Below are 22800 nucleotides of genomic sequence, written 5' to 3' on the forward strand. Positions count from 1 at the left end.
TAAAAAAAAATAGTGTATAACGCGTATTTGAGGTACCAGGGACGGTTACCATGGAAAGTTAGATACTTTATAGGTTAGCAGATTATCATTGAAGAACAATCGTCGCTTGACTTTAAATATGCATATAATAATACGGGTTTAAGAAGGAGTATAGGTCGATTATAATTTTATTTTATAGATATTATTTTCTGCTTATCGATTTATCGTTTAAAATGGTGTATACTATAGTGATTTGTGTAATTTAAGTCTTAACAAATCAACCGGTCGGTAGTATTTTCTGCTGCTGAGGATGTCAAACATTCGTATAATTTAAGTAGTTTCTATACGGCAGCTGTTCTATATAGTAACTATTTAGCATTCACGCGTTCGAGACGTGTTCATATTGAATTGTACAAGGAAAAGACATCGATTTAGAAGATGTATAAATATCTATCGCTGTGCCGAGAAAGAGAGAAATTTCGTACTCGGCTTGTTGATATGATAAAGCGGAAAAGAAAGAAAGAAAAGGAAAAAGCGTTTCGCAGAATTAATACGTGTATGCAAGAAATAGAAGAAGAGGAAGAGATGGACGATGACATAATTCTAGAAAATAATGACAACGTTTTGCGATACTACTATTATTTGACACAAGGTATCGATGATGTTTACGTAGGATCGATGGACGTTGATCTTCTAATGAATATTCTAAGGCGTGTTCCAACCAAATGGAAAGACAAATTTAAAGAATTGTTAAATCGTTTAGTGAAAGAAGTGAAAGAGGAATATATATTAAGCGTGAAGAAGTCAGTCATAGAATTTGTTATCGGAAACTCGGTATATTCTTCGTTAAAACAGGTACGTTCTGCATTTTTAATTTACAGTAGTAGTATTTTTAATTTACAACGTTCCTCGTAGTCTGATAGGCATAACAAAGATTTAACATTGAACGAGGGCGGTTCTGTTGCTGACTGTGAATCGACAGTATCCTTTCTGATGAATCGAATCTGTATTATTGCGGATTCTCGAATCTTGTTGGCTTATAGGTGACTTCGTTGGCTTCTCCGTTTCTATTACCTATCCGTATACGTTATATGTATGATGATTAATAATGTCGGGTCGTACATTCTCTTCTAATACGTATATTAATAGAAACATGTAGAACGAATGTACATTTACTAATGTCGACGAATACCTATTAACGACAGGCGATGAAAGAAGGAAAATGATACGATAGATACGATAGATAGAATGATACTTGATAACTACTGTGATTTCTAGTTTACTGCACTCGAAAAGAATGAACAATTTGAAGGAATACGACTCCCGAAAGAACACGAGGTTAATTATCGATGGAACAGAGCGAGACTCGAAAGAAGAGTCATATTATATCGTCCAGTTGTACGACGGATTTTCGATTATTGGTACCGCGAATTCAGGTTCGTTTCTCGTCTAATATAAACCGATACTATCCACAATCTTCACAACGATATAAATACATACATACACACATACATACATATGGTAATAGCGGTTACATATGTTCCATCGTATATATACAGGTATATCGGTATATACAGGATTATCCTCCACTTAGCTCGGAACCCGTGCTTGCGAGAACATTCACATGGCCACGTGGTGTGATATGTACGCTTAGTACTACGATCAAATGTTAGTACTACGATCAAAATCATCTATAAACAGTCGAACACCGATGTTAAATCTGTCGTTTAGACTGTTTAGAGATACGTTTGCTTTTTTATCGTTATGACATAAACAATCATCGTCATTCGTCCACTAATTCGAACATCTCCAGGCACTGCAGTACGAAAGTTAAATTAATTTCTATTTCTTTTTAACTGATAACTGATCTAAATACGAATTTTGTCAAGTGTCTTGGCGCAACTCGATGTATCAGTTGTTTTTCTTATTCCTTATTCTTACATTCGATGTATTCATATCAGGGCGATCCCCTGTGATGTGAAAATCAAGTAATAGCGGTTAATTTGTAGAAAATTATCGTAAGAAATTTTAAATTATCACATAGAAGGAAATGTTTCATACGTTAAGAATGAAAATTATCGGCTGAAATAAAAAAAGGTGTTTGTAAAAATGTGAACAATTTCATTGTAATTCGCTCATAACACTTGTAGTTAAATGCGATTTTAAATAAAAAAGAAAAATGAAATTAAATTGTAATTACATTTCAGGTAAGCATAATTCAGGATATCAGTTATTAAAAACAAAAAATCGAGCTATACGTCTGAACAGAATCAGTTACGTTTATTTGAAAGCACAAGGCTCACTTACCTCTGCGATCGTCCTCTACTTATTGTAACGTCAAATTGAAAATCCTACGACGCAATTAAACCGATCTGTGCTCTTGCCTAATTATACTTCTAGCAACAACTCATAGGTGGCTCGCAACATTTGATTGCATAGTAAGCGTATATGTTATACCGTTGTTATACCGTTCTCAATGTTCTCGCGAGCGCGGATTTCGAGTTAAATGGATAATCCTGTACTTGAATTTTTATATTTTTTATATTTATAATTATGATGTTTGGTGTAACAGTGGCTGCAAACTCATAAATGGAAGGGAATTGGCAGCACGCGACGCATCGTATGATCTTGGCAATTTCGAGAGAACCATTTCAAAAATGTGTTCCAGGGTGAAAGAGGAACTTGCAAAGCATTGGTTACCAAAAATTCAAGGAATTTTAATTACGGTATTATACGATATATATTATACAATAGTATACTGTATAATAGCGTACCTTATTACGTAAAATCAAACGAAATACGCGATATTTGTGTGCACGTGACCATCACGTAGAACCAAAATTCAATAATATAAGATAGCCTGTAATATATAGCGTAATGTAAGTATGCATAGAGTATAGAAAGGTATAAGTTACATCGTGTAATATGTATAATATTCCAAACCATTTTCGTATACATATCTTATACAATCGTATAAGATACTCTTTAATAGAAAATTAGGCAGTTGTTTTTTCAAAATTTTACAGAGAATAGATATTCTATTTAAAAGATTCAAAAAGAGATTCTTAGTCCTTAGTCAAAATAAAGACGTCTATCAGAGATTTGAGTACTCGATCAGTCAAGTTTCAAGGAAATATGAGAAAGACTTGTTTCTTTTTTTATTATACATATTGTCAATCGTAATAGATAGCACGATGCAAATATAAAACATAAGTATTTCACAGTTAAAGAAATATATGGGAATAATAATCGTATCGTTATATGTGTTTAGGCATTCGAACGAAACGAGTTACCGCTCATAAGTGACACATCCGGCTGTCGACGACTTTTCAGTTGTATCGGTTTCATTATGGAAGATCAGTTGCGAGGAGCTTATCTACGCTCTATAGAAGAATACGTCGATTATCTTCACAGCAGAAACGTGAGTGAAAGAAACAAAGAGAATCATAAAGATACGATTTAATCGGTCAATCATAAGTTTCCTAAATAAAATAATCTTAAAATGCGGTGTTTGTCATTGCCCGTAGAACAAGTGTCGCGGTTTCGATATTAAGATGACAGTACGAAATTCAAACGTATTGTTCGAGCCAACGTTTAAAGTCTTCACGGATACATTTTCAACGATACTGAATTTATTGGGAGAAACAATTGGTACGCTACCGCGCGTTGAAACGATGCTGGATATTAGTTCCATCGCTATCCATCGTAAATTACTCGAGGTATTTCCTCAATAATTCTCTATTTATTTTTCACATAGTATGTAGACTTTGTCACTGATTTTTTCATATTGTAACGTTTGCATATCTTCTGGTTCTGTTGCAAAAATATGTGATTAATTTATTATCACAGCCGTATATGTCGCATGAATGTTTGGAGAAATATACAGAGGAAATTAGCCAACTAATTGAAAGAGAGAAAATTGGCCCGATCACGCAGCTGAGTGAATTCGAAAATTATGCGAATTTCATAAACGATTCGGAAGCAGAGAAAGTTCAAGAATTCTTAAAATGCGATACAGCTGACAACTTTGAAAATTACTATACTCTAATCGCATATTACGATCGTTTGTCCCGTTCGATAAAAGTCGAGTACGATCGAACTTACTTTGCCGGATTCTTCGTCGTCCACCGTGGAGAGATCATCAAATATATCGCTTCTGTAGCTCGTAAGCTTAAAGAGGAATTGGTCGGTAAAATGATCATCGAGTATCAACAAAAATCTCGAGCGTAAGCGATTATTCTTTCTTACTTTCACCACGATGTAAATATGTACATACGTATGTCCTTGCACTGTACAATGCGCATACATGATATATACATAGATATGTATACATGTATGTACATCATGGATATTATTACTAGTATCCTATATTTATGTATTTATTTAGTTTATGTCTAATGCCAAAATAAAAATGAATAATTTAATCATTCTAACCTCCGATACTAGCGTAGGGAATGAATATCAACGAATCGTAGACCGTGCGCTAAGCGTTCCAGCAAACACTAGGGAATTGATCGAACTTCGAAAATTTATAAATACCACGGAAATGGAAACTGCCGGCCAGCTTGAAAGTCGATTGAGAGAAATTATTAAATATATCGTTGTTCTATCAGATTATTCGATCTTAACCCCTGTTGAATTGAAAATTAATAATTTTGCTTTCCAATGGTAAGCGGAAAAATAGAAAGCTAAATCAGTAAATGAAACTCATTTATTGGGCACGTTACAAGGTATTACAAGCTTCCGGATATTTTTGAACAACACCGAGAGATAGCTGCTAGTAAAATCGGGGAGTTCCAAAACATCCTTAAGAAAAAAATCGAACAATTCGAACGTGAACTTGAGATATATGCAAAGTACTGCGACGAATTACAGTATTGGGGGAATATGGAGGAAATATATCGGTATAAAAAGAAGGCTGATCGTTTAGAAAACAAACTGATCACGGCGATGGATACGATTGACGGATTTAACGAGGAGGAGGAACTATTTGGTTGGGAACAGTCCCAGTATCCTTTACGGAAAGCGGTAAGTTAATTAATTATATGTACAGTTAATTACGCAATTATATGTACAGTTATATGTACAGAAAATACACGGCTATAATTGGTATAGTTGAATAATTACATATGTATATAAATGGGTATACATATACAGTGTATAATAAAATTTGTTACTATTTTAATTTAGACAGCGGATAAACTGGGGCCATATAAAAGATTGTACGACGCGACCTGCGAATTTTTAACAAACTACGATACGTGGATGAATTCGATGATAGGTTCTCAGGAACCGGAGGAGATCGAAACCGCGACAGCAATCGCTTATCGAACAATCTATAGGTTAGAACGATCTATACAAGAGCCAATAACGAAAAAGCTCGCTGAAAATATACGAATAAAGATAGAAGAGTTCAAAGAACACATGCCTGTGATTGTTACTCTTGGAAACCCTTCCCTAAAGAATCGCCACTGGGAACAAGTATCGGAAATTGTTGGCTTTCCCATAAAGGTTGACGAGTCGATGACACTTGCCAAGGTAATATATGTATTTTCTTTTCTCTCCTAACCAATCAATTTTATGTATTCCTTCTCGCGCATCACATGTAAGTATTAGATGATGTATTTGTGTGTGTGTGTGCGCGCGCGCGCGCGCGTATGTGTATGTAGGCATGTACTATACGTAGAATGAAATTACATATTTTGTAGATTCTCGATTACGGGTTAACCGACTACGTTACGAAATTCGAAGGAATATCGGAAGCAGCGACAAAGGAAGGAAGCTTGGAAAGAGCACTCATCCGAATGCACCTTGATTGGGCAGAGATCACATTCATCGTTAATGCTTACCGCGATACAGGCACCTACGTAATTGCGAGCATCGATGATATACAATTACTTTTGGATGACCATTTGATCAAAGCTCAAACCATGAAAAATTCTCTTTATATCAAACCATTTGAAAAAGAGACTTTGTTAGTAATTTTCAACTTTTCTACGTTTTTTACTGTATCGGTTCCATATTCGTGTCACGTCGCGTCAAAACTGCCAACAACGATTATTTATTTTTCATTTCTTTCACAAACAGAGAATGGGAATCGAAACTGCTCCTGTTACAAAGCATCATGGATTATTGGCTACAAGTTCAAGCAACGTGGATGTACCTTGAACCGATATTCTCGTCGCCTGATATTCAACAGCAAATGCCAGAGGAGGGTCGACGTTTTAGCGCTGTAGATAAGGTATACCGATAAATTCCAAAAATTTTGATTTTACGCAATCTTCTCAGTTTGCGTTCTTGTTTGGAAAGCGGCTAATAACTTTATCCGCGCGCAATAAGGAAGAAATGTACTAAAACGTTGATAATTAACTATTAATAACTGTACATAGATTTGGAGAGAAATTATGTCATGTGTAGCAGCGGATCCTCGAGTTATGTCAGTCATTGAAATCGATAAAATGCTCGAACGATTGAGGAAATGTATAAATCTCTTGGATCTAGTACAGAAAGGACTTACTGCCTATTTGGAAAAGAAAAGATTATACTTTCCGCGATTCTTTTTTTTGTCGAATGACGAGCTCTTGGAAATATTATCGGAAACAAAGGATCCTACCAGGTGCAAATTTAAATATATTTTTCCAAAAGTATATATATATATATATATATTATATGTACATATGTAAATGTATACTTCTCTTTTAATGCCCCTTAATCGATATTAATCGACGCTAATCGACTCTAATCGACATACTTACAATGTATTATATTACACTAGAGTACAACCGCATCTAAAAAAGTGCTTCGAAGGAATTGCTCAAGTAAGCTTCACGGTCGATTTGGAAATAATAGCTATAAAGTCCTCTGAGGGAGAAGAAATCATTCTTGAAGATATTATCGATACAACGGCGGCTCGAGGTCAAGTTGAAAAGTGGTTACTTGAACTAGAATCTTCTATGAAGAGGAGTGTTAAAGCACAGGTGAATAGAAATCACTGCAAACGGCAATGCGCACATTTCCATTGAAATTCTATTAAGAAAGTAGGAGAAAATAGAGAAATATAGAAATATGAAACACCTACTTGTTGGAAGTGTCATCGTATTGAAGGATAAACAAGATTTTAACACTTGAGCACGTGTTTAATAGGTGGTGCAGGCAAAGGACGCGTTTTTAAAGCAGATCAGATCAAAATGGGCGTTAGAATGGCCCGGTCAGACTATTCTTTGTGTCAGTAAACTTTATTGGACAGCCGATGTGACGGCGGTGTTGTCCAAGTCATTGAAGGACTTGAAGAACTATGTCGACAATTGTACAAACGAATTGAATGAGATAGTGAAATTAGTACGTGGCATATTGTCAACGCAAAATCGTGTAACGTTGGGTATGAAAAGACATAATAGGTCATAGAATACGTAGAATTAATACATAGTTTCATTACCCTTATGCAATACATAGATGTAGGTATAATTGATTTCAGAGGCCTTGGTTACGATGGACGTGCATAGCCGAGATATTGTAACGGAATTGTATAAAGAAAGAGTCAGCATCGCTACTGATTTCAAGTGGTTGGCACAATTGAGATACTATTGGATGGTAGGCACGCGATAAGAGAGAGAGAGAGAGAGAGAGAGAGAGAGAGAGAGAGAGAGAGAGAGAGTAAAATAATATCGTTGTGTCAATTCGATGCGATGTATTTATTTCTATATGTATACGTGTAGGACGAAGACTTGTGGTCAACGATGATAAACACGTCGTTGAAGTACGCGTACGAGTACCTGGGCAATACATCTAGATTGGTCATAACGCCGTTGACCGATAGATGTTACCGAACGTTATTTAGCGCGCTAAGTTTACACCTCGGTGGCGCGCCCGAAGGTCCGGCCGGAACTGGCAAGACCGAAACTACCAAGGATCTAGCTAAGGCTGTAGCTAAACAATGCGTCGTATTTAATTGTTCGGAAGGTCTCGATTACATCGCATTGGGTAAATTTTTTAAGGTAAATTCGTAACTACTAATTTTATTTGTCACCTGGTTTCATTTCTGCTTAAGTACTCTTAACCGTGCTCATCAACGTGTGTAACACCGTAACATATACGTATATGAAAACTTACTCCAGGGATTAGCAAGCACCGGAGCGTGGTCTTGTTTCGATGAATTTAATCGGATCGATCTCGAAGTATTGTCGGTAGTAGCCCAACAAATTCTAACGATTCAACGAGCTATTAACGCTGGTTTAACTAAACTAGATTTCGAAGGCACCGAGATCAAGTTAGACCCTACTTGTGCTGTTTTTATTACGATGAACCCTGGTTATGCTGGAAGAACCGAACTTCCGGATAATTTAAAGGCGCTCTTTCGACCGGTAGCAATGATGGTTGGTATGGAATAACTTTTACGAAACCTATTAATCAATAGAAAGTAAGGGAACCTTATCAAATCATATAAATCGAAAATCGGGGTGGGTTCTGAATAATTTGTCAATTTGCCACCTTGTTTAGGTACCAGATTACGCTTTGATAGCCGAAAATACATTGTATTCGTATGGATTTTATGACGCACGTCCACTCTCGGTAAAGATCGTAACAGCTTACAGGCTATGCTCGGAACAATTGTCGAGTCAAAATCATTACGATTATGGGATGAGGGCAGTAAAATCTGTTCTGGTGGCGGCTGGTAATTTAAAAATAAAATATCCAGAAGTGGATGAGGATATATTAATATTGCGCAGTATCAAAGACGTCAATTTACCCAAATTTCTCAGCGAAGACTTGCCATTATTCAACGTATGTACTTATTATATTCCTCCTCCTCTCTTCCTCCCATCCCCTTCCCTCCCCCCTTCCCCCTTCCCCCTTCCCCCTTCCCCCTTCGCCGCGCCATTCTTATTTGTTTAGTCCGAAGCTGCTAACTCGTTCAATTTAGGGTATTACATCGGATCTCTTTCCCGGTGTCAAACTGCCAGAGCCAGACTATACTGATTTGAATACATGTGTTTATGACGTTTGCTCAGCGTCGAATTTACAATGTAGCGCCTGGTTCTTGGAGAAAATACAACAGATATACGAGATGATGATCGTTCGACATGGATTTATGATCGTTGGCTTGCCATTCGCTGGAAAGACGGCAGCGTATAATATTCTAGCTGACGCATTAAAACTTTGCGAAGAACGAGTAAGCCATTTTATTGGTCGTAGGTTTCAACTCGTAAGATAGTATGTATGTTCGTTTGTCTTTTTTAAAGAGTTATGATATTTCAGAATCTAATAAGCGAACATAAAGTGGAAAAGTTTGCGATGAATCCCAAAGCTGTTCCGTTGGGTCAATTATATGGACAATTCGATCCGATATCCCATGAATGGTCCGACGGAGTTTTGGCTATCAGTTATCGTGCTTTTGCAACATCGACCAACGAAAATCGCAAATGGTTAATCTTTGACGGACCGATAGACGCAGTATGGATCGAAAGCATGAATACTGTACTCGATGACAACAAAAAGCTTTGCTTAATGAGTGGAGAAATTATTCAATTAGCACCGTATACCAATTTGATATTTGAAACGATGGATTTAGAGCATGCTTCGCCTGCGACAGTTTCCCGTTGTGGTATGTATGTATGTATACCTTTCTTATCCTATTTTTCCACTATTCTTCTTCTTTTCGATAAATATTTACGAATCCTTTTAAAATACATCGAATACGGTTATAAATATTTCTCATATTTCCTCGAATATAGGAATGATTTACATGGAACCAGATGCACTTGGTTGGGATCCTGTACTTAGATCTTGGTTAGCTGATACTCCGCCTGTGATGAATTCGTGGTTAAGAAACTTTCTACATGAGTCTTTATTTCGAAGATTTTGCGATCCTATACTTTACTGGTCGCATCACGAACATGTTCAGGTTTTTATTTCTTGTCTCTCGTTTACTCCAGTTTACTTATATTCTGTTTGAACGAGCTTCAACCTTCCGATGTTATAGAAAATTTGCCCGATGCCGGATACAAACCTCGTGCGTTCACTGACCTATCTGATGGACTGTTTTCTTGCTGAATATCGAGACGAGAAAGCTGTTAAGGATATCGACGAGTTAGATCTTCGAGCCCAAGTCGAGGTTAGATTGGCATATATCTATTCCGAATTGAAAATATTTACTTTGATAGTAATAATAATCGTTTCAAGTAATGGTGTTTTTCGGGCAAATAACGTTTTGTATAATTTGTTGCGAGATACCGAGATAAGTTGAGGTCCTAATTAAATTAGTTAGAGTATTATACTTGGAAATTTGCTCTTGTTACGATCGAAGATTTTCAGGGTTCATTTTTCTTTTCGTGTATCTGGGGGCTGGGAGGCACGTTGACTGTAAAATCGAGAGAACGGTTCAGCGTTCTCTTTCGTGGCTTTCTCGAAAGAGATTTTCCTGTGGATTTGATAGAAATGTTCAAATTACCGAAACCGATAAAACCACCTTTGAAACCATATATATTTATTATGCCAAGGGATGGTCTTGTCTTTGACTACAAATTTATCAAAGAGGTAAGTTGACCAGAAATTTATCCAAGATAATCCCGTTGAATCCCATGTGTGACGTGAAACCAAATTATACATATAATTCCCTAATTCTATCGACGGTGTTTACTATTTGCGGCCAGGGCAAAGGAAAATGGAGACTATGGTCTGATGAATTGCTTGACATCCCACCTATTCCTCGTGACATTCCTGTAAATCAAATAATAGTACCTACCGTTGAGACGATACGGTACACAGCCCTATTTCGTTTGCTAGTAAGCAACGAAAAACCAGTGTTATTCGTAGGCCCCACTGGAACTGGAAAATCCGTCTATATAATTGATTTTCTATTAAAAAAAAATAATCCCACAGTAAACAAACCACTGATCATCAATTTTTCTGCGCAAACTACGGCGAATCAAACTCAAGACACGATTATGGGAAAATTGGATAGACGGCGGAAAGGCGTTTACGGAGCGCCTATAAGTAAACGGTGGATCGTTTTTGTCGATGATCTTTCGATGCCGATGAAAGAAATTTACGGGGCACAACCTCCGATCGAATTGTTACGTCAATGGCTGGATCACGGAGAATGGTAAGAAATGAAATGATTTCCCTTTCGTTTCTGTTTATTTTTTTCTTTCTCATGATATATGTGTATAGTGACAGCGCGAAAAAGCTATGGAAAATTCATTTTTCTGTAGATTGCTGTTTAAAATTGGTTGCAGGTACGATAGAAAAGAAAAAAGTATGATAAAACTGATCGACGTTCATCTAATGTGCGCTATGGCTCCACCATATCGCGGCGGGAAGGATGTTACACCCCGATTTAAAAGACATTTTGTCGTCTTAACGATATCAGAATTTGAAGACGAAGTAATGACCATGATATTTAGTAAAATCGTGCTCTGGCATCTTGATACGAGGTTTGTACAAAGCTTTAGTTGATCCACGTGTACGTGTGTGTACGTGAGCCCGCACATATGGTAATAATAATTAGTAATAGATGATATTATACATAACATAATAATTTGTAGTAGATACGTTTCTTCTCTTTCGTCCGTTTTCTCATTTTTTGTCCATTTTATTCCTGTCCCCGTTTTTACACGCCTTTCTCGTGCTTCTTTCCTTATCTTTTTTTCTTTATTTCTTTGAAAATAAAAAATTTATTAATTAAATTTCTTTCAGAGGATTCAGTAAAGAATTCGATCCATGTATCGACGAAATCGTTCTGGGCACGTTGGATGTATACAAGGAAAGTCTCTCTAATCTGTTACCAACACCGGCCAAATGTCATTATGTCTTCAATCTTCGCGACTTTTCCAAAGTGATACAGGTCTTTATATCTTTAGATCGTCAAACTTATTTAAACACGTGTTTAGCATCAGTCATGGTTAGTATCGGTTGTGCTTCGATAAATGTACATCAGTTAAATTAATTGGAGCGTTTAGAACGAAAGTAACAGCAACGATATATATACGTATTAAAGTATAGAGTAGGTTTGATACTGAGTATCAATGCATCCGTGTAAGTAGTCCACAAGTACATCTTCTCGAACAACGTACGAGATGTGTATGCTCCATACACATACGTACATACATACATACATGCATGCATACATACATACATACATACATACATACATGCATACATACATGCATACATGCACATGCATGCAAGTACAGATTTCCATGGACGAGCGTATGTATAACGTATACAGTAATAATATGCGAATACATAGGGAGTCCTGCTGTCCGTCCCGGAAACTATGCCGAGTTTAACCAGCATGAGGAGACTTTGGGTACACGAGGTACTTCGAGTTTTTGGGGATCGTTTAATAGATCAAGAAGATATCTCTTGGCTGGTGAAACAAATACGCGTCACTTTGAACGATCGAATGAATGTGTTAATGGAAGAACTGTTTAAAGATCTTCTACCGCCGCAAAGGGAAGCAACTTTGGATGATAAAGTAAGTTTGCAAACTAACTTTTTCAATGTTGATAACAACATGCTGTTCATTTCTATCTCTCCTATCGAATTAAAGTCACAAGCAATAATCACCGAGCAAGAACTTCGAAATTTAGTGTATTGCGATTTTGGCGACACCAAGGTAGATATCAGAGTTTATCAAGAGGTTCCAGATCTCGACCAGTTACGAGAAATAGTAGAAACTTATTTAGCTGAATACAACACGATGTCTAGAAAGCCGATGAATTTAGTGTTATTCCGGTAAATATACGATACAATCGTCATCGTACGATATTGAATAATTTGTTAACGCTAGAGCTACCGATAGTTAACATCTGGGACCATGATTCCTGGGTGATCCCGGTTGACACATTTATAAAATTGTAGAACCAGTCGTTTTTTACTGGTGTGGTATTTCTAGTGTTCGATCGTTTCTAGCGATAAATAATTTATAGAGCGTGAATTTTTACGTCTTTGTGGAAAATTTTGGGAAAATAGAAAATAGAACGCGCATAACGTGCAAGCGTGTGCAAGATATCCTAAGTATAGTCCCGCTTATAATATCGTCGCTCTGTCTCTCATCCGCTCTATTTCCACAATAGCTTTTACACTGAGAAAACCGAGTTTGAAGTTTTTATACAGTTTGCTTATCGTGCAAAGTTAGGACTCGGAAGAATCGAATATTTGTCGCCTTCTAAGTAGAATTCTCATTATATTATCGGGAATTCGTACTCTTTATACCATCGAGACTTGCGTGGATTGATGGAAGCATCGTTGCAAAAGTCATTGCATCATTGCGGGAAAAAATATTACACGATGTAGGAATTTTAAAATAAAATTGTAAATCCATTCAATTTGACTGGTGTGGTAGTTCTAGTGTTAATAAAGATAAATGTTGATACGTACGCGAATATAACATATTTGAATATAAACGTACGCGAAACACGTTAGGTACGCCATCGAACATTTGTCACGAATTTCCCGTATTATCAAGCAACCGCGTAATCACGCGCTTCTTGTCGGAGTCGGCGGTACGGGAAGACAGTCGTTAACTAGACTAGCCTCGCATATATGTGACTACGACGTTTTTCAAGTTGAAGTTACTCAACAATACGGAATTAACTCGTGGCACGAGGATATAAAAGGGATTCTAAGGCGCGTGACTGCCACCGATCTTCACTCCACCTTTCTCTTCTCCGATGCACAAATTAAGCAGGAAAGCTTCCTCGAAGATATCAGCAATATTCTTAATTCCGGAGAGGTAAAATGATATCGTTGGCAAACATATTTCCGCCTCTTTCTTTTTCTTTGTTTCTTTCGTCAAATGGGATTGGGATTGACGATGATGGTTAAAATATTTAGATACCGAATATATTCACCGCCGAGGAACTGGCCGAAATATGCGAACACATGAAGCAAATAGACAGGCAGCGGGACCGATCGGTGCAAACGGATGGAAGCGCGGTAGCATTGTTCAATCTTTTCGTTCAGATAACTCGCGATCAACTACACATCGTAATGGTGATGTCACCGATAGGAAATGATTTTCGCAACCGGATCAGAAAATTTCCGGCATTAGTCAACTGCTGTACCATCGATTGGCTTCAGGTATTCGCATAAACTTGATACCTATTATATCTTTCTGTGAGATAATAACGATGACGATAGTAACGACAAATGGCTACCTACTAACATGTATTATAGTCAGTATTACAGTGTTAGATCAGTATTACAGTAGATTACTATTATATAATACATGCTTGGAACTTGAAACACGCAGCGTATATTTCGTTTTACTTGTGACGACATTTGATTTAAGCCATGGCCAGAGGATGCTCTATTAGCGGTTGCGACTAGATTTCTCCGGGCCATTGAATTGACGGATAACGAAAGAACCGCTGGTATCGACATGTGTCAATTCTTTCACGTCTCCACGCAAAATTTGAGCGCAGAGTTTTTCATTCGACTAAACAGACACGTTTATGTCACCCCAACGTCGTACCTCGAGATGATAAACACGTTTAAGGATCTGTTGGGAAGGAAACGAGAGTAAGTACCTACATACGTACATAATGATGTTATAAATATGCATGCACGTACGTATGAAAAATCGATTCAGATCGATTATTGTGTTGGTTAGGTGGTTAATCGATTAATATTACACCGGCTGATATTAAATCGACTTTTTTAACAAAATAGGGAAATAATTAATGCGAAAACTCGATACGAGCGTGGTTTGGATCAATTGGATGAAACGCAAAAACAAGTAGTAACGATGCAAGAAACTCTGAAATTGTTGCAACCGCAACTAATAACCGCCACCCAAGATGTTGAAAGAATGTTGCTCGAGGTTGATAAGGAAAGACAAGAAGTGGCAGAATTTGAGAAAGTTGTGAAAATTGACGAAAGCGTAGCCGAGGTTACTGAAATATTCACTTAAAATAACTAACGAACATTTTATTTACACGATACGACTTGAGAGTTTCGATCTACCAACTTTCGATCGCTCTGATCCCTAACGCTATAATCGTAATTTATTTTATTTATAGGTTTATGCGAACGAAGCAGCTGCGATTAAAGCGGAATGTGACGCTGATTTAGCAGAAGCGATGCCAATTTTAAAACGTGCTCAAAGCGCTTTGGACACTTTGACGACTACCGACATCGCTGTAATAAGAACGATGAAGAAACCACCGCAAGGAGTGAGATTGATCGTCGAGAGCGTCTGTGTCCTCAAGGTTTGTGTTGTTCAATTTCTAAACATCTAAGTAAACTATCTGGATGACAAAGTTTAACTAACTCGTAATTTGTCCTTCGCCGTACTTACCACCGAAGAAAAACTGAAGAAAAGATAGGAATCTGAAAAAGATAGGAATCACGTTACTAATATAATGTTACTAAGTTAATACCAATTATCTCGTTAGGAAGTATATTTAAAATACATTATTATTTCAACTCGTTTTGACACTTTGCTTACTTGACACATTCGCTGCTACTCATCTTATGAAATACCTTTGTTTCAAGTACTAATATTATATTTATCCATTTTAACACACGCTGTCCATTATCTTTCTTGGTATTTCTAATTTTAAGTCTTGTTGAAATATATTAAAAACAGCGCAATTACAGTATTTACGCTTAGGTAGTCCAAGTGACGTAACAAACACGTAAGATCGCCTGCTACGTACATTCTCTTCTACAGCAAATAAAACCAGAGAGAGTTCAGCAAGCTGACGGTACATTCATCGAGGATTATTGGAGGGCTGCTCTTAGAATGCTGAGCGACGTGAAATTTCTCGATTCGTTGCTCAATTTTGACAAGGATAACATCCCTGATACCGTGATCGAAAAAATTCGAAGAGAATACCTGACTAATCCGGACTTTAATCCTGAAAAGATAAAAAAAGTATCAACAGCATGCGAGGGATTGTGCCGATGGGTATTCGCAATGTCGGAATATGATAAAGTATCGAAAGTAGTCGCTCCGAAGAAAAGAGCTTTGGCAGAAGCTCAGAAGATTTATGATAAAGCCATGGATACTCTAAAAGCAAAGCGAGAACAACTTCGACAAGTACAGGTACACCGACTATTTTCAAACGATTACATCGACTATCGTACTTTTTTCGTCTGATAAGTCGGTCAGTAAGCTTTCGAGTAACGCGATGCGCCGCTACGGCCGCGAAACCAAATGAAAACGAATGATTTTGCATTTAGGAAAGATTGAAAATATTGGAAGAACTTTTGGAACAAAGAAAAACTGCTTTTCAAGCAATGTCCGACAAAGTGACAGACTGTGAGATCAAGCTAAAACGAGCCGAGGACCTAATTGGAGGTTTGGGCGGAGAATATTCGCGTTGGTCCGATACCGCGAAATCTTTAGGAGAAAGGTCAGAGTTTTTGTACTTGTTATGCACGCGATATTATACGATACGGGATGTATAGTAGTAGTCGAATGTAATCGAAAGTTGGGAACGCCGTACAGGTATCAGCGATTAATGGGTGATATCGTGATCGCTTCTGGCGTGGTCGCGTACCTAGGACCATTCACGATGCCGTTCCGCCTTCGACAAACTGTTCTATGGGTAAAACGATGTACCGATTTGCAGGTAATTTGTAGTTCCGATTTCCAGTTGCGCGACACCCTTGGAGATCCAGCTTTAATCAGATCTTGGAATATTTTCGGACTCCCAAACGATGCATTTTCAGTCGATAACGGTATTATCATCAAGTAAGCAAACAAACAAATTCATAAAATAAGATGTGTCTTATTGTGTCTTTCGTAATTTCTCCTACGATGTTTGCTATACTAATGCGATACTACTAATTCGAGCCTACATCGATCGAACGTGTAGAAATTCAAGAAGATGGCCGCTTATAATAGATCCCCAAGGTCAGGCTAATAGATGGATAAAAAACATGGAAAAACAAAATAACGTGAATATTATTCGGCTAACTCAGCCTGACTACGGCCGAGTGTTAGAAAACGCATTGCAATTTGGATTGCCAGTGCTTCTTGAACACGTTGACGAAGAATTGGACGCTATACTCGAACCGATTTTACTTAAAGAAACGTTTAAACAGGCTGGTGCAATCTGCATAAAATTCGGCGATGCAATTATCGAATACAGTTTCAATTTTAGGTATTTGGATATATATATATATATATATGTGTGTGTATGCATACACACACACACGCACACACATATAGTCATGTATAGTCATTCATCGCTTTGTTGTTAGACTGTACATTACGACGAGATTAAGAAATCCGCATTATTTGCCAGAGGTAGCTGTGAAGGTAACACTGTTGAATTTCATGATAACACCAACCGGATTAGAAGATCAGTTATTGGGCATTGTTGTAGCGAAGGAAAGGCCAGACTTGGAATCGGAAAAGAACGCTTTGATCATGCAAGGAGCTGCGAATAAAAAGTAACTAGTCCGACTGTAAAATATTACAAATGTTATACATCGATGAAAAATCATTTTTTTCTCTATATTTTTAAAAAAATAAAAAAATAAATAAATAAAAAAAATCAGGCTATTGCAAGAAACAGAGGACAAAATCTTGGAAATATTATCGATTGCCGAAGGCAACGTATTAGAGGACGAAGAAGCGGTAGATATTTTAACATCGTCTAAAAATTTGAGCAATGAAATTCAAGTAAAACAAACGGTAGCTGAACAAACGGAAAAATTAATCGACGATGCTAGATTGCAGTACACGCCTGTCGCCGTATATTCCACCGTATTGTTCTTCACCAGTGGTATCAGTCTTCACTTGTTATACGTTGCGTAACATTACGAATTTTGATCGTCCCTTTTCCTTCTGTTATCTACCGAATAAATACGGTAGAAGATATCAATTATTTATCCTTCGATCTTATAACGGAAAATGTATCGTTTCCCTTCGATCGAAAAACGGTTGCGATCTAGACGATAATCGAACTAAAAAGGAGTATAACAGATTGGAAATAATGAATAATTTTGTTTCAGCTGCCTTGGTAAATATCGATCCTATGTATCAATATTCATTGTCGTGGTTCGTAAATTTATTCGAACTGGCTATCGATCATACGGAACCAGCGGAAATGGTTGAACAACGACTAAAAGATCTTATGAAATATTTCACATATTCTCTGTACGCGAACATTTGTAGATCTTTATTCGAGAAGGACAAGTTATTGTTTTCTCTGTTACTGGCGATCAATTTGCTGGAGCAACGAGGGCAACTATGTCCGTCGCATTGGATGTTTTTATTAACGGGTGGAGTTGGTATCGATAATCCATATGTAAATCCAACAACATGGCTACCGACTAAACAATGGAACGAACTATGTAATCTTGACGAGATTCAAGAGTTCTCGGTTAGTCTGGAAAGCGAACTCGCGATATTCCATTTCCACTTAAAATGAACATACGCACGAGTACTGGCTTTTCATCCTTCTTGCGATTCCGCTAGGGCATTCGAGAATCATTTACTGGCAATACCAGCCAATGGAAACGATTATTCGACTCGAAGGAACCGCAGATCGAAACAATCCCTGTACCGTTCCAACATCTGAACCTATTTAAAAGAATGTTGATACTGAGATGCATTCGTCCTGATAAGATCCTGCCAGCAGTGCAAAATTTCGTCCAAGGTATCGTCGATCCGATATTTTCTTTATCTAGCCTAAACTCACTGACTTATTAATTGACTTTCAGCGGAACTTGGTTCGCAGTTTATCGAACCGCCACCGCTCGATTTGGCATCGACTTATGCCGACTCAAACTGCTGTACTCCATTGATATTCGTATTGACGCCCGGTACCGATCCAACGCAATTATTACTCTCGTTTGCCGATGAACAAGGTTATAGCGTCAATCGCCTTTTCTCTATTTCCCTCGGTCAAGGCAAGTGCTTTGATTTTTATAATATAATTTTCATGTATAATGAATATAATATAATATAATATAATATAATATAATATAATATAATATAATATAATAATGTATATAATGTTTAATAATTAAATATAATAAATAAAATAAACGTATAATAAAGAAATATTTTCGGGACAATTTCACAGCGTTGACAAAGGATGAGAGTAAATGGAATTAATAAATTTGAACGCTTAATAGGACAGGGACCAATTGCCGAGGAAATGATTCAAACCGCTGTGATAGTTGGTAACTGGGTTGTTCTACAAAACTGTCATTTGGCGATTAGTTGGATGAGTACCTTGGAAAAAATTTGCGAAGGTTTGATGCCCGATACGATTCACTCGGAGTTTCGACTGTGGTTGACGAGCTATCCGTCCGAACATTTTCCGTCCTCGGTTCTAGAGAATAGTATAAAAATGACGAATGAACCGCCGAAAGGCTTAAGAGCTAACATCGTTAGATCGTACACGAGCGATCCGATTATTGATCCGGATTTTTTCGAATCTTGTTCCCAAACGGAAAACTTCAAAAAGCTTCTTTATTCGTTGTGTTTCTTCCACGCTGTAATCCAGGAAAGACGACAATTTGGCCCAATCGGTTGGAACATTACATACGAATTCAACGAGACTGATCTTCGAATCAGCGTTTTACAATTACACCTTTTCCTCGATCAATTTGAAGACGTGAGATTCGATGCTCTCAAGTATTTGACCGGAGAATGCAACTATGGCGGAAGAGTTACGGATGACTGGGATCGCAGAACTTTGAATACGATATTGTCGAAATTTTATTGCCAGTAAATTCATATTTTCCTATTTCTATATACCTCTCACTTATACATATACTCCTATGTACCATCTACTGTACATACATACTTTCATATGTATATACGAAATACTTTCATATTCATATGTATGTATGTATGTATGTATGTATGTATGTATGTATGTTTGTTCCCATGCAATTCTTCTATCGTGATTTCAACTATTTTCCAGGCAGTTACTTATCGAAAAACGTTATTATTTCGATGATACTTTGATGGTTTATTATTGCCCAAGCGTGCGAGAGCATGAAGCATTTGTGGAATACACAAAAAACTTACCCTTAATCACTGAACCGAGTGTTTTCGGTATGAACGAAAATGCGGACATCATCAAAGATCAGCATGAAACGAACCTCTTGTTTTCGTCGCTCCTACTAACACAGGTAATCTACTTTACCGTCTCCTACAGTTCTTCCTCTCTATATTTCTGACTTACTATCTGAATCCCTTATTTTTATACCTATCTACATGTCGCATTCATTACATATTTCATGTATTTATCTTTACGTGGCAACCTTATTTAGGACCGTGTGGTATGTATATAGATATAGATTATATATTTTTCTTTACATCCAACATTATCTCTATTGGTTTTGTTTATCCAGTAAGTACGAGTAAATTTCTTGAAAGAATCAAACTAATTTTGAATAAACATAGAACGAGAAAGGGTAGGGATATTTCATTGATTTTTAAGTAGTTACTTGCTGTATTTAACAACTAATCTTTTTCTTGTAATAATTTATCCAATTCTTCCAATTCTTCTATCATCGCTGAATTAGGATCTCTGGCAATTGCAACAGGTTAGTCAATTTCCAGTACATTTTCTTCAATTTCTTATCGACTGTTTAACGATAAAAGTTTAATGTTGCGTTAATTACAAGTATAAAAAGAGTCGTTATCGAGGAGTTATCGAGTTAAACCTCATTTTTGGTTTATTTTTGCCCACTGGCAGGAAAGCGTCAAGTCTGGAACCGGACAATTCACCAACGATGAAATAGTGCTTAGAATGTCGAATGATATTTTACAAAAATTGCCAGATGACTATGATCTTGTATCGGCGCTTGGAAAGTATCCAATGTCTTACGAACAAAGTATGAATACTGTGTTGGTCCAAGAAATGGGAAGATTTAACAAACTTCTCAATTATGTTAGAACCAGTCTGGAGAATATTATACGTGCTATTAAAGGTTTTTTTATTCTCTTTTTAGCAAATGTCCTATATTACATTTCTAGTTAACTCGTCGTATCCTCATGCTCGTTGTATCTGTTATTTACAATTGCAGGTATTGTTATCATGTCATTTGAATTGGAAGATATCTATGACGCAATTTTGACAAACAAGATACCTGCTTTATGGCAACAATACTCTTATCCGTCGCTAAAGCCACTTGGTAGTTATGTACATGATTTACTAAGCCGCTTAAATTTTCTTAAAGTAAGACATTACTTCTTATAAAACTCTATTATCATTCATATCTTTAAATAATAACATTTCCATCTGATTTATGATATGAGACTAACTGATTGACAATAATGCATGCATATCTATGTATAAACGTACATTTTTAAATATTTTTCCTTATAGCATTTCACTTACAACGTCACGAATATAATATATACAAAAGCTATTCTAGATACATTAATTGTACGTAGTAGGAAAAGGGTTATTAATATACGTACATACTGTAACGTTAAGACAAGTCTCGAGACTAACTTTAATTATACTTACTATAGGAATGGTATGAAAAGGGAGCACCGGTCGTATATTGGATCTCAGGATTTTATTTTACCCAAGCATTTTTGACAGGAACCAGACAAAACTATGCGAGGAAATATCGGATTCCTATAGACCTTTTAATCTTTGATTTCTTCGTGTTAGAATCCGATACAATGCCTGTACTTCCTCCTGAGGATGGAGTTTATATATACGGATTGTTTTTAGATGGTGCCAGATTTAATAAAAAACAAATGACATTAGACGAAAGCTTTCCAAAAGTACTTTATGAACCTATGCTTCCCGTAAGTATAACATTATGTTTATCTATCTATTTTACATTATCTTTTTCATTCGCTTCTGCTTCTTTTTCCCCACTTTAGTATTATTATCATTTTAGATGTGGTTATTACCTGTGACAAAAGGGGATATGAAAGAAAAAGTAACATACATTTGCCCTGTATATAAAACTAGCGAAAGACGAGGAGTTTTATCAACCACTGGACATTCGACAAATTTTGTTATCGCTATGACATTACCTACATTAAAATCGCCAGAACATTGGATCATGAGAGGAGTCGCACTACTTTGTCAGCTCTCTGAATAAAAATTATTTTCTTATTTCATCCTTTCGAATTCATCTTGAAAATACGTCAAGGAATTGAGTTTCTAATTAAAAGTATATATTATCCGAATTTTGGAATACAGCAATGATCGAATTGTAAATTGCGATATCTAAATTGTATGGTACAAGTATTCAAACAATAAAATATGTATAGAATTAGTCAATCAAGTTAAAGCTATATGTATATGTAAACCCTGTGCAATGCCTTGAGATATTCCAATATTGGCGGCATACTTCTCGTTTAAAGTACGATAAACAAATAAAAACAACCGTACATCGACTCCTTAGAATCGTTGTAAAGGGGAGAGTTTCCTTCACAAAATCATGTTAAAGCAAGTTCTGAAAAGGATATTTTTAATTCCGTAGTGTTGTTTGAATTTGTGAAATTTGAAAAGGAAAAAGGCAACTTTAGTTTCTCATTCCGTTTTACAACAAAAACGGGGTCTGAAAAAAATTAAGCGTAAAGTGTGAAAGTAGAGGCTTTAACCTTTAAAACGACCCTGAGGTGTACTACCTATTGCGCGACTTTCTTTCACCAAGTTACAATAGTCCGAATATCGATAATTTTTATTTTCCGGTCAAAATTTGCTGATCCTTTAATTTTATGACATATTGTATTAATGAATATAAAACCTAAATAAATATCCAAGTAATCGTGAATAGGGTATTTGCTGTATATTGCTGCATATATTATAAGAAATTTCCTCGTGTTCGATCAAATATGTTCAAATAAAGCTCATATGGAATTTGTGTGCGTAT

General features: G+C 36.6%; 1 protein-coding gene across 4 annotated transcripts; it reads left to right on the forward strand.

Moving 5' to 3' along the window:
* The first annotated feature begins 1 nt into the window (after nt 1).
* On the forward strand, nt 2-22209 carry LOC126915051 (dynein axonemal heavy chain 7-like). 4 transcript variants are annotated; one of them, XM_050719362.1, is made up of 50 exons: nt 6-834; nt 1258-1415; nt 2552-2705; nt 3251-3400; nt 3507-3698; nt 3829-4205; nt 4426-4647; nt 4710-5007; nt 5170-5517; nt 5688-5953; nt 6067-6220; nt 6369-6595; nt 6755-6956; nt 7123-7357; nt 7454-7569; nt 7695-7973; nt 8094-8351; nt 8476-8760; nt 8900-9148; nt 9235-9580; nt 9711-9880; nt 9959-10090; nt 10291-10512; nt 10629-11080; nt 11214-11411; nt 11674-11821; nt 12227-12454; nt 12530-12714; nt 13405-13714; nt 13816-14061; nt 14273-14502; nt 14653-14872; nt 15003-15191; nt 15656-16030; nt 16168-16340; nt 16436-16681; nt 16806-17093; nt 17194-17385; nt 17494-17720; nt 17950-18320; nt 18416-18596; nt 18661-18849; nt 19078-19675; nt 19875-20085; nt 20227-20235; nt 20482-20502; nt 20655-20889; nt 20986-21137; nt 21437-21721; nt 21817-22209. In XM_050719362.1, the coding sequence occupies exons 1-50, from the start codon at nt 418-420 to the stop codon at nt 22021-22023; spliced, it is 11823 nt and encodes a 3940-aa protein (XP_050575319.1). In that variant the 5' UTR covers nt 6-417; the 3' UTR covers nt 22024-22209. The 4 variants fall into 4 exon arrangements, with proteins under 4 accessions (XP_050575316.1, XP_050575319.1, XP_050575317.1 ...); XM_050719359.1 differs by lacking the exons at nt 19078-19675; nt 19875-20085; nt 20227-20235; ... (3 more) ...; nt 21437-21721; nt 21817-22209 and having other exon boundaries at nt 2-834; nt 18678-18896; XM_050719360.1 differs by lacking the exons at nt 6-834; nt 1258-1415; nt 19078-19675; ... (5 more) ...; nt 21437-21721; nt 21817-22209 and adding an exon at nt 1417-1538 and having other exon boundaries at nt 18661-19030.
* The last annotated feature ends 591 nt before the right edge of the window (nt 22210-22800 follow it).

Source organism: Bombus affinis, chromosome 4 (genome assembly GCF_024516045.1).
Source record: "Bombus affinis isolate iyBomAffi1 chromosome 4, iyBomAffi1.2, whole genome shotgun sequence".
NCBI lineage: Eukaryota > Metazoa > Arthropoda > Insecta > Hymenoptera > Apidae > Bombus > Bombus affinis.

Excerpts from the sequence above, each read along its gene's own strand:
- LOC126915051 (XM_050719362.1), top strand. The coding sequence starts at position 418 with ATGTATAAATATCTATCGCTGTGCCGAGAAAGAGAGAAATTTCGTACT. Across the intron at positions 1,416-2,551 it reads TATTGGTACCGCGAATTCAG|TGGCTGCAAACTCATAAATG; the intron begins GTTCGTTTCTCG and ends TTGGTGTAACAG. Across the intron at positions 13,715-13,815 it reads ATATTCTTAATTCCGGAGAG|ATACCGAATATATTCACCGC; the intron begins GTAAAATGATAT and ends TAAAATATTTAG.